This window comes from Gymnoscopelus microlampas (assembly GCF_963454915.1).
Source record: "Gymnoscopelus microlampas genome assembly, chromosome: 5".
Taxonomy (NCBI): Eukaryota; Metazoa; Chordata; class Actinopteri; order Myctophiformes; family Myctophidae; genus Gymnoscopelus; species Gymnoscopelus microlampas.
The window spans coordinates 39,273,578-39,288,063 of NC_139942.1; the positions used below are offsets into that span (position 1 = coordinate 39,273,578).

Genomic DNA, 14,486 nt, shown 5'->3' on the forward strand with positions numbered 1-14,486 from the left:
CAGAGGTCACACAGAGCATACGTTGCTCTGCTCAGGTGTTTTATGATATGTGTATTATGGGTCTCATTGGCGTCATTGTCCATAATTACCGCCATTTGAGCAAAGAAAAGAAAAATTGTGAGTACACACTGTACAGCTGAAGGGATTTAAAATCATGTAAACTATCTGTTACATTTAACCAGTAGACAGCACCACGGTAACCACATCACAGCACATTACAGCCATTACCACTGCGCTCGGATTGGCGCAGTGTTAAAGTCCCTGCCCACCACCACAAAGTTTGAGGGTTCGAATCCACCGTGGTGCATCCGGCTTTGTCGGGCTTCTATACGAACACAACAGGCTCTATGCACAGCAGCCATATTGGAAAGAAACTGGGCTTCTTCTTACTTCCTTCACGGGTATTACCAATGATACTAATGAAGGCTCTGTTCCATTCTGGTCAGGGTGCTGATATCGGGCATGTTGGCTCACTAGAAACACTCCATTTTGGTTCCCAAATGGCCCCTTATGGTGGTGTCCATTTGGTTCCATCTGTACACTCTCAGAGTTATGGGGGTCCTTGAAAATAAGACAACCACTACAACACACTAAATGGAACAGAGCCTTAATTAGTATCATTGGTAACACCTGTGAAGGAAGTACGTAAGGGGCCCAATTCATTCCCAATATGGCTGCTGTGCATAGAAGAGCCTATTGGCCTGTGTTCGGGGGAGGGAAGTCGGGCGGAGAGGGTGAATATATTGGTCATTGCATGTACTCCTACGGGCTGGAGTGGCACCTGTCAGTGGGGAGTGTTGGGGCGGGAGGAAGCGGCGAACGCTCGACGCCAGCGTCCTCACTTTTACCACATTCACACACCAATGGTGGCAAGCTAGCGCCGATCGACTCATTGGAGGAAATGTAGGGTTTAGCGTCTTGCCCAAGGACACTTCGAAATGTGGACAGGAGGAGCCGTGTTCGAACTGCCGACCCACGGATCATGTTCAACCTCCTGAGCCACAGCCGATGAAGACGATCCAGCCTTCGTCAGTGTGAACTTCAAGCATGCATTGACCACTCTGGGGGCGTGTCTCGTGTCTTTTTTTTAGGTGCAGGAAGCGGTCCACGGTGTGACAATCGAGGAGTGCCAGGCCGCCCTCCAGAACCACAACTGGAGCATCCAGAAAGCTGTGCATTACCTCAAGGTACTGAATCCAGAGTGTATGTGCCACACTCAGACACTGCCACGTGTCAAAATGTTCCAGTGCATAAGAGATGAACGCTGGAGCAACACGGACAATTTAAGCCTTTTATTGTTTCAGTGCAAGTACAAGTCAGGGACGTGCACAGATAGACTCTAGGTGGCGCTGGAGCACCTGCCCTTTGCCCTCTTGACCAGAAGTGCCCTGTTGAAAAAAAGAAAAAAAAAGTTTTTTTTGTTTTTCAGTTTACAGCAGGGGTCTTCAACAGGGGGTCCGGGACCCCTAGGGTTTCCTCAGAGTTACTACAGGGGGTCCGCCAAATCTTTATGTGATATGATTTTTCTTTTTACCATAACCACTCGAAACCTAGCATTCCTTTTCTGAGGAGAACTTTAGCCAAAAATAGCAGATCTAGCGCGAGGCGTTGTGGGCTTGTAGATCGGCTATTTTTGGCAAATAGGTATAGGTGTAGAGGGAAAAAAGAGCAGACCAAGTAAACAAAAAAAAGTATAATTTACTTGAGCACCTGCCCCTCAAAATGTCTGTGCACGCCACTGGTAAAAGTTGACTGACGTTTCGGTCTTTTGACCTTCCTCAGAGTCATGTTCCAGTGCATGTTCTCTATAATGTATAGTGAAACCAGCGCTTCAAAGCACCTCGCAAGATAAGCTAATTACATGCATAGCCCAAACAAATAAATAAATAAATATACAAAAATGCCAGACAGGAAATTAAACGCTGGCTACAAAAAAAATTAAATGGCCAAATAAAGCAACAATAATTACATCAACAAAACCTAGAAAATCGAGGGGGTCCCCAGCTGAAGTAGTTAATTTAGTTGGCTATTAAAAAATAGCAGATCTACAAGAGTTTGGAAACTTTTGAATAATTAAGACTTTTCTTTTTTTTAACATACATCTTCTCTTCTGGGGGTCCCTGGCACAAAACATTTTCAGATATAGATCAATTTGGGGGTCCGTGGCACGAAAAAGATTGAGAACTACTGTTTGGAAGCTGGTTAGATTTGACACGCGACTCATGTACATTCTGTAGTGTATAATAATAATAATAATAATAAACTTTATTTGTATAGCACTTTTCATGACATGAAATGCAGCGCAAAGTGCTTTACAGAGCAAGAATACAAATACAGTTACAACCAATTTAACAATAAAGCAAAAAAAATAAAAAAAAATAAAATAAAAGCAAAAGCATAAAACAACATTACAATAGGCAATACAGTGAGGACTTAAAAATCAACCAATGAATCAGCTAAAAGCAAGAGTGAAGAAATAGGTCTTGAGCTGTGCTTTAAAGCTATCGACAGAGGCTGCCTGTCTTAGGTGTAATGGGAGTTTATTATATAGTGGCAAAACAGCGGACCGATCAATCTCTGGTAGATATAAGTCGTTGTCCCCTGTCGGGGGGGAAACCTCGTAAGCCTCCAAAACCGTTACCTTTCAGGAAATGGAAATGTTCCAGCGACTCCAGTGTGGTTATTACTTATTCACGAGCTCTTGTGAATACTTTCATTCAATAAATATTTATTATATAAATATAACGGTTAAATATTTATCAAACCCACAGACAGACTTAACCACTTCCATCCAGGCGTCCCTATATTTTGGGCTTTGTCATTGTACTGTTGGGTGTAGGCAAAGATTGTCCCCCTAAAAATGTGAAATAGTGAAAATAATTATCTAGTGCAGTGGTTCTCAACCAGTGGTCCTTGGGGGAGTACCAGGGGGTCCCCAGCGAAATGAGTTAACATAGCGTCACAATCATTTTAACCACTTAGCTTTGGCTATTCAAAAATAGCAGATCTACAAGCTCATAGCCACGCTATGAGCTTGTAGATCTGCTATTTTTGAAAAATCTTGAAAATCTGTGCATATCTTTGAATATATATACATTTTTGAAGCAAACATTTTAACTCAAATCTTTGCTTCTGGGACTCCCTGGCACAAATCATATGCAGATGGGGGTCCGCGGCCAAATGTATATCAATTTAGGGGTCCTTGGCATGAAAAAGGTTGAAAACCACTGATTTACTGTAGAAGCACAGAACGTGTCGGGTCGCTATGCGTGAGCTTGTAGATCGGCTATTTTCACCACTTTTGCGTGCCACTGTCAATATGACAGAGGCATATTAAGTATAAAAAATATAAAGTATAAAATAGCCCATTAACCCATTGAGACCGGGAACGCATCTGTGTCATTTTTTGATTTGAGCTAAAAAGCATTATTTGAGCTAAAAATGCACGATATCAGCACCCTGACCAGAATGGAACAGAGCCTTCGTTAGTATCATTGGTAACACCCGTGAAGGAAGTAAGAAAAAGCCCAATTTCTTTCCAATATGGCTGCTGTGCATAGAGACTATTGGGTTCGTATAGAAGCCCGACAAAGCCGGATGCACCACAGTGGATTCGAACCCTCAAACTTCGTGGTGGTGGGCAGGGACTTTACCACTCTGCCGTCCGAGCGCAGTGGTAATGGCTGTAATGTGCTGTGATGTGGTTACCGTGGTGCTGTCTACGAGCTTGTAGATCTGCTATTTTTGAATAATTGTGAAAATCTTTGAATATATTCTTTATAAAGCAAACATTTTTAACTCCAATCTTTACTTCTGGGGGGGGGGGGGGGGGTCAGCGGCCCAGATAAAATATGGAGATACAAGGTTTCTGCCCGCCAGCAACGATAAAACAGGTGCAATCATTATAGCAACCACGTTACCACACTAATAAAGAAGTAACACCGCTGAATGCAATAAAACACATTAGCAGTGCATACCGTACTTAAGGCGGACTGTAATAAACAGTGTTGTTGTATTGTTTGCATTACATCAAAGTAAAGACCTTTTATAGGAGCATATGGTAATGATGCGCCGCCTTAACATGGAGCTTCTAATGTTTAATGTTTACACCACTGCAGGCTCACACATCTGTCGGTGATTTGCAGCAGTGGTTCTCAAAGTGGGGGTCTGGGGGGACCCCCAGGGGGTCTTTCAGGGGGTCCCCAGCTTAATTAGTTTAACCACTTTTAAAGGAGTAGTTCACCCAAAAAAAATCGTATTTTCTATCAATTACAAACCCCATGAACTCATGGAGATGTTTTTGTTTTTGTCGCATTCCTGAGCCAATACCTTGATGACCGGCCGAGTCTTGAGTCTTCAAGGCAACAATTCAAGGAAAATAAGTTATTTTTCGGTGAACTACTCCTTTAACCCTACGTATATACACCGGCCGTTTGAAAATTGCCGATCTACAAGCTCACAAAATCTTGACCCGCACACACTCGCACACACTTGTTTGTCTAACAGAAGTACAAAATGCATACGCACGCAGTCGTTGCAAAGTCAGCTGAGGTTATTTGCATCTGGCGGAGTGTCGCGCCAAAACAAATCCCAGCGAAACGAACGCGCTGCTCCGTGCAAATCCCCCCCCCCCCCCCCCGCCCCTTTGTAATGTGCATTGTACTGGATTAACCCATTAAGACCGGGAAAGCACCTGTGACATTTTAAAGATGTCTTTGGGCTATTGAAAAATAACAGATCTACAAGCTCACAGCTTGTAGATCTTCTTTATTTATTTTTTATTGTGACATTTTGTGCAAATCTTTGAATATATATTTTTAAAGTGAACATTTCTAAAATATTTTTAGAAATGTTTTTAGCAGATCTACAAGCTCATCGCTAAAAAATGACACAGATGCTTTCCCGATCTCAATGGATTAAACACGCAACAACAACAAAAGAGTCGGCTCCTCCTAAACTTTGTATTTCTTTTGTCTCTCTGCCCGACCCTCCCCCACCCCCCCTCTGTCTATCCCTGCGTGACGCCCCGGCCCAAATCCAATCTCCCTTTCGTCTACCCTACCCCCCCCCCCCTCCTCTCTCCTTTCCTCCCCCTTCTTTCCCAGGTGGAACAGTTGTTCTGCCTCGGTCTGAAGAGCAGGGCGGAGTGTCTGAAGCTGCTAGAGATGTGTGAGTGGAACTTGGAGGTGGCGTGTACGCAGCTGCTGGATAACTACGGTTCCACTGCTAGGCAGAGGTATTACTGTTTTTATTTTGGGTTTGTTTTTTTCTCTCCAGTGTTCTCTAAACCAGGTGTCTTCAGCGTTTTTTCTTTTCAGCCCAAGGACTCCCTATCTGAGAGAGAGATGAAGCAGGGACCGTCCCCCAATATAGCATAAAATTGTGTTGCAGAATAAGGCGACTCTCATAGATTTCATAAACTTATTTGACAGCACTATCATCAGTGTATGTTAATGTTTCAGACATTTAACCACTTATACCATCAATACTTAGTAAACTTGACATGAATTGATCATTAAAATAAGCATGTTCTGTTGTGACGAAAAGAGAGCTGAACCAGAAGGCAAAGCTCCCGATGTACAGAGCAGTCTTCCTTCCTACTCTCAGCTACTGTATGTTCATTAAGTGTGGGTCATGGCCAAAAGAATAAGACTACCGGTGTTTGATTGATTGATTGAATACTTTATTAGACAAAAATGTAAACAGCACAAGTTACAGTCAGACATTTGAGCTAAAAGGAGTGTGCAAATGGAACCAAGTGGACCTGTAAGGGCCTATTTGTTTATATGTGTTCACTCAGAGAGTTACAGACCCGTGAAGCTCTATTTGGTTCCTAACCATCAATCATTTAGCTGGGGACCCCTTAGGAATCCCCCTGAAGGACCCCAAAGAATCACAATCATCTTTATTCATTCACACATTCATTTTTATTCCCGTGTGCGCTCCATCATTTTGGTGTTTCCGTGAGAAGAGAGAGAGGATAGAGGTCCCTAGACCGCAGGTTGAGAACCACTGCTCTAACCCATTTAGACCTGAGGCCCATTTAAAACATCTAAATCCTAACCTAAGTTTTCAGAAAATCTTCTATTTGTTATTCAATATTATTTATTAATTTTATTCCTGTTGCTATATACATAGCAACATCTAAAATGACACAGATGCTTTCCGGTATTGACCCATTCAGTCCGGGGACGCATATCTGTCATTTTTAGATTTGAGTTAAAAAAGCATTATTTTACACTTTGGCTATTTTTGAAAAATCTTGACAATCTGAGCAAATCTTTGAATATATATATACGTATGTTTATAACTCCAATCTCAATTTTGAGAGGGGGGTCCATGGCTAAATACATATAATTTTGGAGGTCCTTGACATGAAAAAGTTTGAGAACCACGAAACCAACCTACGTTTTTCAGAGAACTGATTAAAAAAACAGGATTTAGAAGACATTTAGAAGACATGTGTAGAATCGGTCTCATGGGTTAAATGTATAACAACGTTTATAAGCTTTCCCGGTCTTAATGGGCTAAACTATGAGTTATATCGATCTCCACACTAAAGCCCAATGTCTTGAACAGTGAGACTTTCCTTTTTTTTTAACCACCTTTTTAATGGCAAGCAATAAGCATCCATCTAGCCATGACAGCTTTAGTTCCAACTGCTGCACCAACAGATACAATGGCTTAAACCTGACTCGCTGTATCTTACAGTGTACACACACAGTACCAGTGGTGGTAAAAGTGCTCACATTTTTTACTTAAGTAAAAGTATCAATACTGCAATGTAGAAATACTCTGTTAAAAGTAAACGTCCAGAATTAAACTTTTACTTGAGTAAAAGTCCAAAAGTATTGGCATACAAATGTACTTGAAGTACTCATTATGCAGAATGTCCCATTTGACAGGTTTCAAATGTATAAAAATCTATTGAAAATAGCAGATCTACCAGCTCACTGAGCTTGTGAGCTTGTAGATCAGCTATTTTCAAATGCATTTTCAAATAAAAAGGGCTGAAGTGGTTAAAGCATTTTAAAAATAAGTAACTGCTAACTAAAGTTTACTAATAATTGTAGGGGAGTAAAAAGTACAATGTTTGCCTCTGAGATGTAGTGAAGTAAAAGTACCTCAAACCTGTGCTTAAGTACAGTACTTAAGTAAATGTACTTGGTTACTTTCCACCACTGCAAAGTACAAGGCACACAGGAGCACCTGGTGTGTCTGCTGTGTATCTGAAATGTTCTCCTATAATGATCTGCCCTCCAGACACTGACCTGTGGTAAATATTTCCTTACACGTCGTTTGAAGGAATCGAAACGACCAGTTTACCAGACAAACCGTCCCAGGATGTTTAATTATTTTGCCCTTTTCCACTGCAGATGAGCTTCAGGCGCTGCTCTTTAACTGCTGCTAATTGCTACACTCTCCAATATAGAACATTTTTAAAGAGTGAGAACTACTGATTTAGAAGGCATTTGTAGAATCGGCCTCAGGTCTCAATGTGATAAACGAGCTGAAAAAGTACGCTTCATGTTTATGCCAGGGTGGTTTTCCAACCTTTTTCTGGGTCAGCGTTCTTGGCCCACCCATCCAACCTCTTAACTGTTAAGTTGTCAGGTGGGTGGGCATTTTCAGAGCACGTTTATTATTGAGATGATCAATCAATAGACTGTGTTTTCCGGCTTGGTAGCGATGGAAATAACGTAGTAGCATGTGAGCTTGTAGATCTGCTACTTTCAAACGATTTTCATACATTTGAAAAACTTGTGAAAGGGGACATTATATTATACATTATACATTATATAGGGCAGTGGTTCTCAAACTTTTTCATGTCAAGGACCTCCAAATTGACACTTATTAGCCCACGGACCCCCATTTGAAAAGATATGCCAAGGACCCCCATAAGAGAAGATTTATACGGCTCTAGCAGTGATTCTCAACCATTTTAATTTCAAGGACCCCCAGTTTGACATGCATTAGGGCTACGGACCCCATTTAATGGCATTTCTATCTCTGGGACCCCAATTCATATTGTAAAATCGATGTTAATTTAACTCAGAGAGTGTACAAATGGAACCAAATGGACCCGTTAGGGTCCATTTGGTTCCATTTGTACACTCTCAGAGTTACAGACCCATAAGGGTCCATTTGGTTCCTATCCATCATTTAGCTGGGGACCCCCTGGAACCCCCTCAAGTACCCCTGGGGGTCCCCGGACCCCACTTTGAGAACCAATGATATAGGGGACAAGTATATTTTGATGCCAATACTTTTGTACTTTTACTAAAAGCAAAACATTTCCAGCAGCAGTCTCGTGAAGGTAACAATAAAATGATAAAACAATTTGGATGAACTAATGAGCTAAAGAATATATATATCAGAGAATAAAGTAAAATTGGGCTAAGCATCGATACACACGCACTAAAGCAGTTATAACAAATGATCAACGCCGTCGGGCAGAAACCTCGTATCTCTATATTTCAGCTTTTTAAAGTCTTACGTAAATGAATGCCCTATTACGTCATACAAGAGCGTCGCACAAAAGTTGTGAAAATAGCAGATCTACAAGCTCACGGTGCGAGACGTTGTGAGCTTGTAGATTGGTTATTTTCACTACTTTAAATCGTGTTTTAAATATATTTCTACAAGGTTTTCCAACCGACGGCAACGTTTCTATTTAAAAGAATGACTCCTAGAGTTGAAATTCTGAATGTATTTTCTGTCACTACTGTATACTAGGTGCCATACTTTGTTGAGCATTACTTCTAATTTGAATCTGTCTTATTTGTCTCTTTTCAGGCGATAATGAACATCTGTACTAGCAACGGCTGTTTTCTCAACTAAACTATCCTCATCGATCGGTCATGGTAAACGGATGGATGGAGTCTGCTCCCATCCCTCCCTCTTTTTTTTTTTACTTGTCAGACACACACGGTCCTCCTGTCAGCAGACATGGGACATCAGTGTGGAAGATTGAAGCATGTTTATATGGAACCGGCAGGCACACAACTCATGGTGATTGGTCTAGAGATTCTCATCAGCCGCATGCCACAAGGACACATCTTCTGTTTTTCGGTCTCGGCAGGGAAGCTATGGGGTTACTGTAGAACTATGAACCACTTCTGACGTGGTGTCGCTATTGTTTGGGCATGTCATTCTAGGCAAAGTTTTTCATAAAAAAAAACATTTATAAAAAAAAAAAAGGAAAATAGCCCATCTAAAAGCTCACAACGTGTCACGATGCAATGCATTATGAGCTTGTAGATGGGCTGTTTTCACTCTTTTTGTAAGTATAATAAGGCTTAAGTGGTTGAAAAGTTTAGGAAGTTAAAGATACTCTAGGCACCCTGTTGTTTTTCCCCCCCAAAAAAACATGTACCTTTATGGCAAGCTTCTGCATTCAGGGTCATTTGGTCATCTAGTGCTGACCTTATTTCTTACCGCTTTGGTTGAGGGCACTTTTATACCCCCAACAGATGCCCACAGATTCAATGTGCTATAACAATGGCACCTGTTCCGTTCCCTAACGGGACAGTTCACTGGCATCCCGCTCACTGGAATTATCACTGCCGCAGTTAACACTGTTGACCAACTAAGGAGCATCGTTTTCCTTTTATGTTGTTGATGACATTGAAGAATGAGGTGTCACTTAACCACTTTCAAACTGGGGTCCCTATTTTAGGGAAATGTAATTTATAGGCAATATGTTTTCAAAAAATTGCGAAATAGATCCACAAGGCAAGCATGTACGAAAGATTTGTCTTTTAAAAAAGTGAACAAAGTACAAGAGTATAAAATATGGCTTAAGGTTAAATCCCTATTATCCTCATTATGAGTAAAGCCTGACATTGAGTTGAAAAGCACAAGATAGTAGCACTTTGTTCAGTTTCTCCAATAAGTGTCAGAAAGTAGCAGCTCTTACAAGGTCAATCACATGATGGAAGTTGTTTGACTGAAAAATGAATACAGTATTTCTACTTAAAAAAAAACGACTCTAAAAAGAACAACATTGGAACATTCGTACCTCGAGAGAATGTTAAGAAAGGTCAACCTTCAGTACTGGCAGCTCTGGGGAGCTCTACACGGAAAAATCCTCAGTGTTAATTTATCCATTTGTTACTCAGAGAGAGGCCATTTGGCTACATTTGTGCACTCTCAGAGTTAAGTTAACACTCAGGATTTTAACAATGTGCCACCACTTTTGTGTCAAAATAAACTCTACCCGCTCACTATAGGGATTTAAACTTTAAGGAAAGCGATGCGAGGTAAACAAACGACGCGGACAGAGCACAAAGCACAGAGCGTAACCATCACACCTAAAGTTTGGAAGATGTCGGGGGAAGAGGAATCCATGGATTCGTTTTCCAGCCAAAATCTGTGAGCTTCTATTATCTGATCTTATATCCACTTAAACCCTTTATGGTTGACGGGAGTGTCTCACGGCTCTAGTGTCTTTTCTGTTATTGTGAGGAAAGCTTTTGGCTGAAAATAGCCGATCGACAAGCTCACAACGCGCCGGCACTCTGTGCTGCGCTATGAGCTTGTATATCTGCTATTTTTGAATAGCCAAAGGAATCTAAAAATGACGCTTTCCCCGGTCTTAATGGGTTAAGCAAATGTTAAAAAAACTCAATATTGGATTGTATCGTATGTATCAAATCGCATCAAAGCGTTTTGTATTTGAATCGAATCGTTCTGTATTAAAATGCATCGGCCCTGAATCATATCATAGCCAATGCTTCTAGATAACGTATCGAGAGATGCACACCACTAGTACTGACATAGTAATATGAGAATAAATATAGAAAATGGAGGCATGGATCCCGTTGATGCCAGTGCTACCAGTTGTTCCCCAGGACAGCTAATATTGGAGCTTGATGATTTCTGAAAAAAAGGAAATCTAAAAATATTCTACCAAAGTAAAACTTTGCTTTTAAAAAATGGCAGCTCTACAAACTTTGGAGCTTGTAGATGGACTATTTTCACAATTGTTTAAAGTATAAAATAAGGCTTAAGTGGTTAAGTTTAAAATTTGAGATGACCCCACAGTCAAAGTTCTCACGTTTCTTTAAAAAAAAAGATATATATCTGGTTAATGTTTGACACTTTGTTTTGGGGAGTTTGCTAAGAAATGTTGGTTCGTATCCTTATTACTGCTCAACCTATGGCCTCTAAACTACTGTAGTGTTCAAAGGTCATTGTCCCAATGTTGACTTGGATCAAATGGAGAAATTAAAAGAGAGGGATGCAGCTTGTCCAAGTTTTAAGTTCTCTTTAAGTTCTAAACTCTAGAAGAGTCTTATTTGATTTATAAATATATCCCAGAATACAGAACAGAGAATTGTTATGCACAGAGTCTAAAGTATAAAGATATTATGTATAAAGAGATGTTTTGAGTTTATACTGTACATTTGCGGCAAATAATGTAATGCACAAAATATTGTTTTTATTTTATTATTTTCTCCTTATGTCTCTTTTATTTTTTAATATATTTTATTTTGGAACTTTTTTGAGCCAACGAGGAAGAAAGAAAAAATACTGTTCTTATCTATTAAATTATTTTAACGTGGTCCCATTGAATTGAGAACTACGTGTGAACGTACAGTATGAACAATAATGGGCAGAGAAAATAAAAAGTCCTCTTGTTTGTCAGCGGAAACTTCCCATGTCCCCGATGAACTCTCAACTTGTTCCTTCCGTCTAAGCACTTTGCCCACACGACATCAGCTGAAAACGCTCCTGCCGACTTTGTATTTTTGTGCATGTGGTTTCGACTACGCTGGCAGCGGTGTCAAGACGTGTACACGGACTCCTCCATAATACTTAGAATCCACTTAAAAATCACCAGGGTGAACTTTTGGTCAGCAGCTTTTCGGAGGCAATAAATTACAGAGGGGGATGAGGCGTCAGCCTTGGGTGTATTTTCCATCATATTCTGTCAGTGTGCCCATCAGTAGTGAACACTTGTCCGGTCAGTGCATAGGACCCGATTCCAAAAATGTCTTCTAAATCCTAAACAGTTTATGTTGCTATATCAGTGGTGCTCAAAGTTTTTCATGTCAAGGACCCCCAAGATTATATCTACTTCGCCGCAGACCTCCATCTCAAAACATGTTGTTCCAGGGACCCCCAGAAGCAAAGATTTGAGTACATATTATTTTTCTCCAAAAATCTAGGTCTACAAAACTTTTTTTTTATACTTTCAAGATTTAAAAAGAAATGTCAAAAAATAACAGATGTACAAGCTTGCAGCGTGGCACAAAGTGACGCTCTGTGAGCTTATAGATCTGCTATTTTTGAATATGCAACATATAAATGGATTAAGTGGTTAAAAATGATTGTGATGCTTCATTAACTACTTTTGCTGGGGACCCCCTGGAACCCCCCCCCCCCCATGGACCCCACTTTGAGAACTATTGGAATAGAATACACCCAGAGTGTTTCTGATTGGCTACTTGCTGTCCCACATGCAGACGCTTTGGCTGAGTTCCAAACCAAGCCGTCTCCTCCATCTGTTCACGAGGACCTGTCGCCCTGAACCGCATGTGAGGTCAGAGAAATGGGCCGAAACCTCACATGTTTCTATAAGCACCTACAACGTGGATCTGTGCCAAGTAACCCAGGTTTCTGGCGTTCATGAAGGATTAGGCCATAGCCATCGAGAGGAGGTCCCCAAAGTTTTGTTTGAACACAGAAAAAAGGGTGTTATAGTTTCTGGTTTGGAATGCACCCTTTTAAAACCGTTTTTTCCCCCTTTCCTTTCCTTTCCTGTCCTGATTGTACACTGTGTGTACAATCTGTAAACCAGTCAATGCCATCCAGTTGTGAATGCAGTGCATCTGTCGCTGTATCGCCATGTAATACGGTACCCCGATGCACAGGGGAAAACGACGTCAACTTAACTACGTGTTGTTGAGTTAAACAGTGTTTCTGTGGTGTATTGTGGAGCTGTACCGTGTGCACTGATCCATGGTCCCCTTTTCATTTACCGGTATTCCCACTATAAGCCAGATGTGTTTGTGCTCACCAGAAATAGACGATTTACAAGTTCACCACGCGCCGACGCAAATGCAAACTACAGTACTTTGGGTGCACGACACTGCACGCAATAAAGCCTATCAAGCCCCATAGGATCTGATCGGGGGGACGTGGCTTGTTGGTGAAAGGCTGATGCTTTAGACAGTGCTTAATGGACGCTGCCTCCAGTCTGGCCATGTGATTTTGTTCTTGATTGTTTTCATACCACGCTGCTGTAGACCTACTAGAAGGACTGAAGTGAACCTTGTGTTGTTTTGAGGATCAATCCAAACCCACGTTCTCCTATTCTGGTGTCGGAAAATCTGATGAAAAGAAAGAACAAAAAGAAAATCTTGTTTGTTTTTGTTTTTGTTTCGTGAGTTCTGTTTTGTCCCTAACTGTCCATGTTGTTTACGGTCGATTGTTCCATTGTCCGATCTCGAAGTTCGCCTCTTCTCATTTGAAGTATCTCCTTGTTGTTTGTTTTAACGCCTGTTGTACAGTTGGTTTTCGTTGTATTTTCTCCTCCTTCCCGGGTTGATGGAACTATGTGCAAGAGAAGTTCATGCTGCCGAATTTATAAATGTATTTTTTATTAAAGAATTTAACTATTTTTTACCTCTCTGTCAACATGGGTGGTTCTCTTCTTCATCACCTTTTGATTACATTACATTACAGTCATTTAGCCAGCTTTTACCCAAAGCGACTTACAATAAGTGCATTCAACATATGTAGGCAAGAAAACTACTAATCACCAGTCTTAAGTGCATTCTCTTCTAAAACAAGCAACTAAGAGTATACCTAGCGCTAAGGTAAAAGTGCCATATATCAGCTACTTTCTTAAACAGATGAGACCAATAGGAAAATCAAGGAGCAAGAGCTAAAACAGAAATAAGTGTATCAAGTAAACAAGATCCAATAAAACAAGAGCTCGTACAAAGCTCTTTGATGGCTGATTACTGGGTGACTAAATAATCTCCATGGTTTATGTTTGATGAGATCTGAAATCACCATACACGCATACAATTAGCCCAAGCGTTGGACTTGTTTCTACCGTAATTACACTAGTTAATGTGCAACAAATTCGCACAGGGGCTCACTTTACCAGGGGTTCGCGGCCGGCGGCTCACGTTACCGCAGTTTAGGCATAGTTTTACTGCGGTTGAGTTTAGGAATACGGTTAGGTTTAGGCATCGTTTTACTGAGGTTACGTTTAGGAATACCTGGTGGCGACCGTTCCGAGGTCGCCGGATTTGACCCGGGGCGAGCGTGTTTTAGGGCCAGCATTCTTGTATTCCTTTTCATGACCTCCCCATTAATATGAAAGGCAAAGCAACATAAAAGACTGGTCTACTGTATGCGCATGTGGGTCTTTTTGAGATACTTGGAGGTCATGTGATTCTTTCCCCATTATTTCTGGTGTCCTTGCTGGTGTTCCTGGCTTTAAAAGATGCATTCATGCCTCCAACTCG

General features: G+C 41.0%; 1 protein-coding gene across 1 annotated transcript in view; it reads left to right on the forward strand.

Moving 5' to 3' along the window:
- LOC311045084 (activated CDC42 kinase 1-like) overlaps window positions 1-13,582 on the forward strand; it is a 73,742-nt gene extending 60,160 nt beyond the window's left edge. Inside the window, exons 17-19 of the mRNA XM_084056892.1 lie at window positions 1,092-1,187; window positions 5,106-5,236; window positions 8,797-13,582. Coding sequence (XP_083913018.1) covers window positions 1,092-1,187; window positions 5,106-5,236; window positions 8,797-8,803 — 234 coding nt within the window. The 3' untranslated portion in view covers window positions 8,804-13,582. The remainder of the gene's footprint in view (window positions 1-1,091; window positions 1,188-5,105; window positions 5,237-8,796) is intronic.
- The last annotated feature ends 904 nt before the right edge of the window (window positions 13,583-14,486 follow it).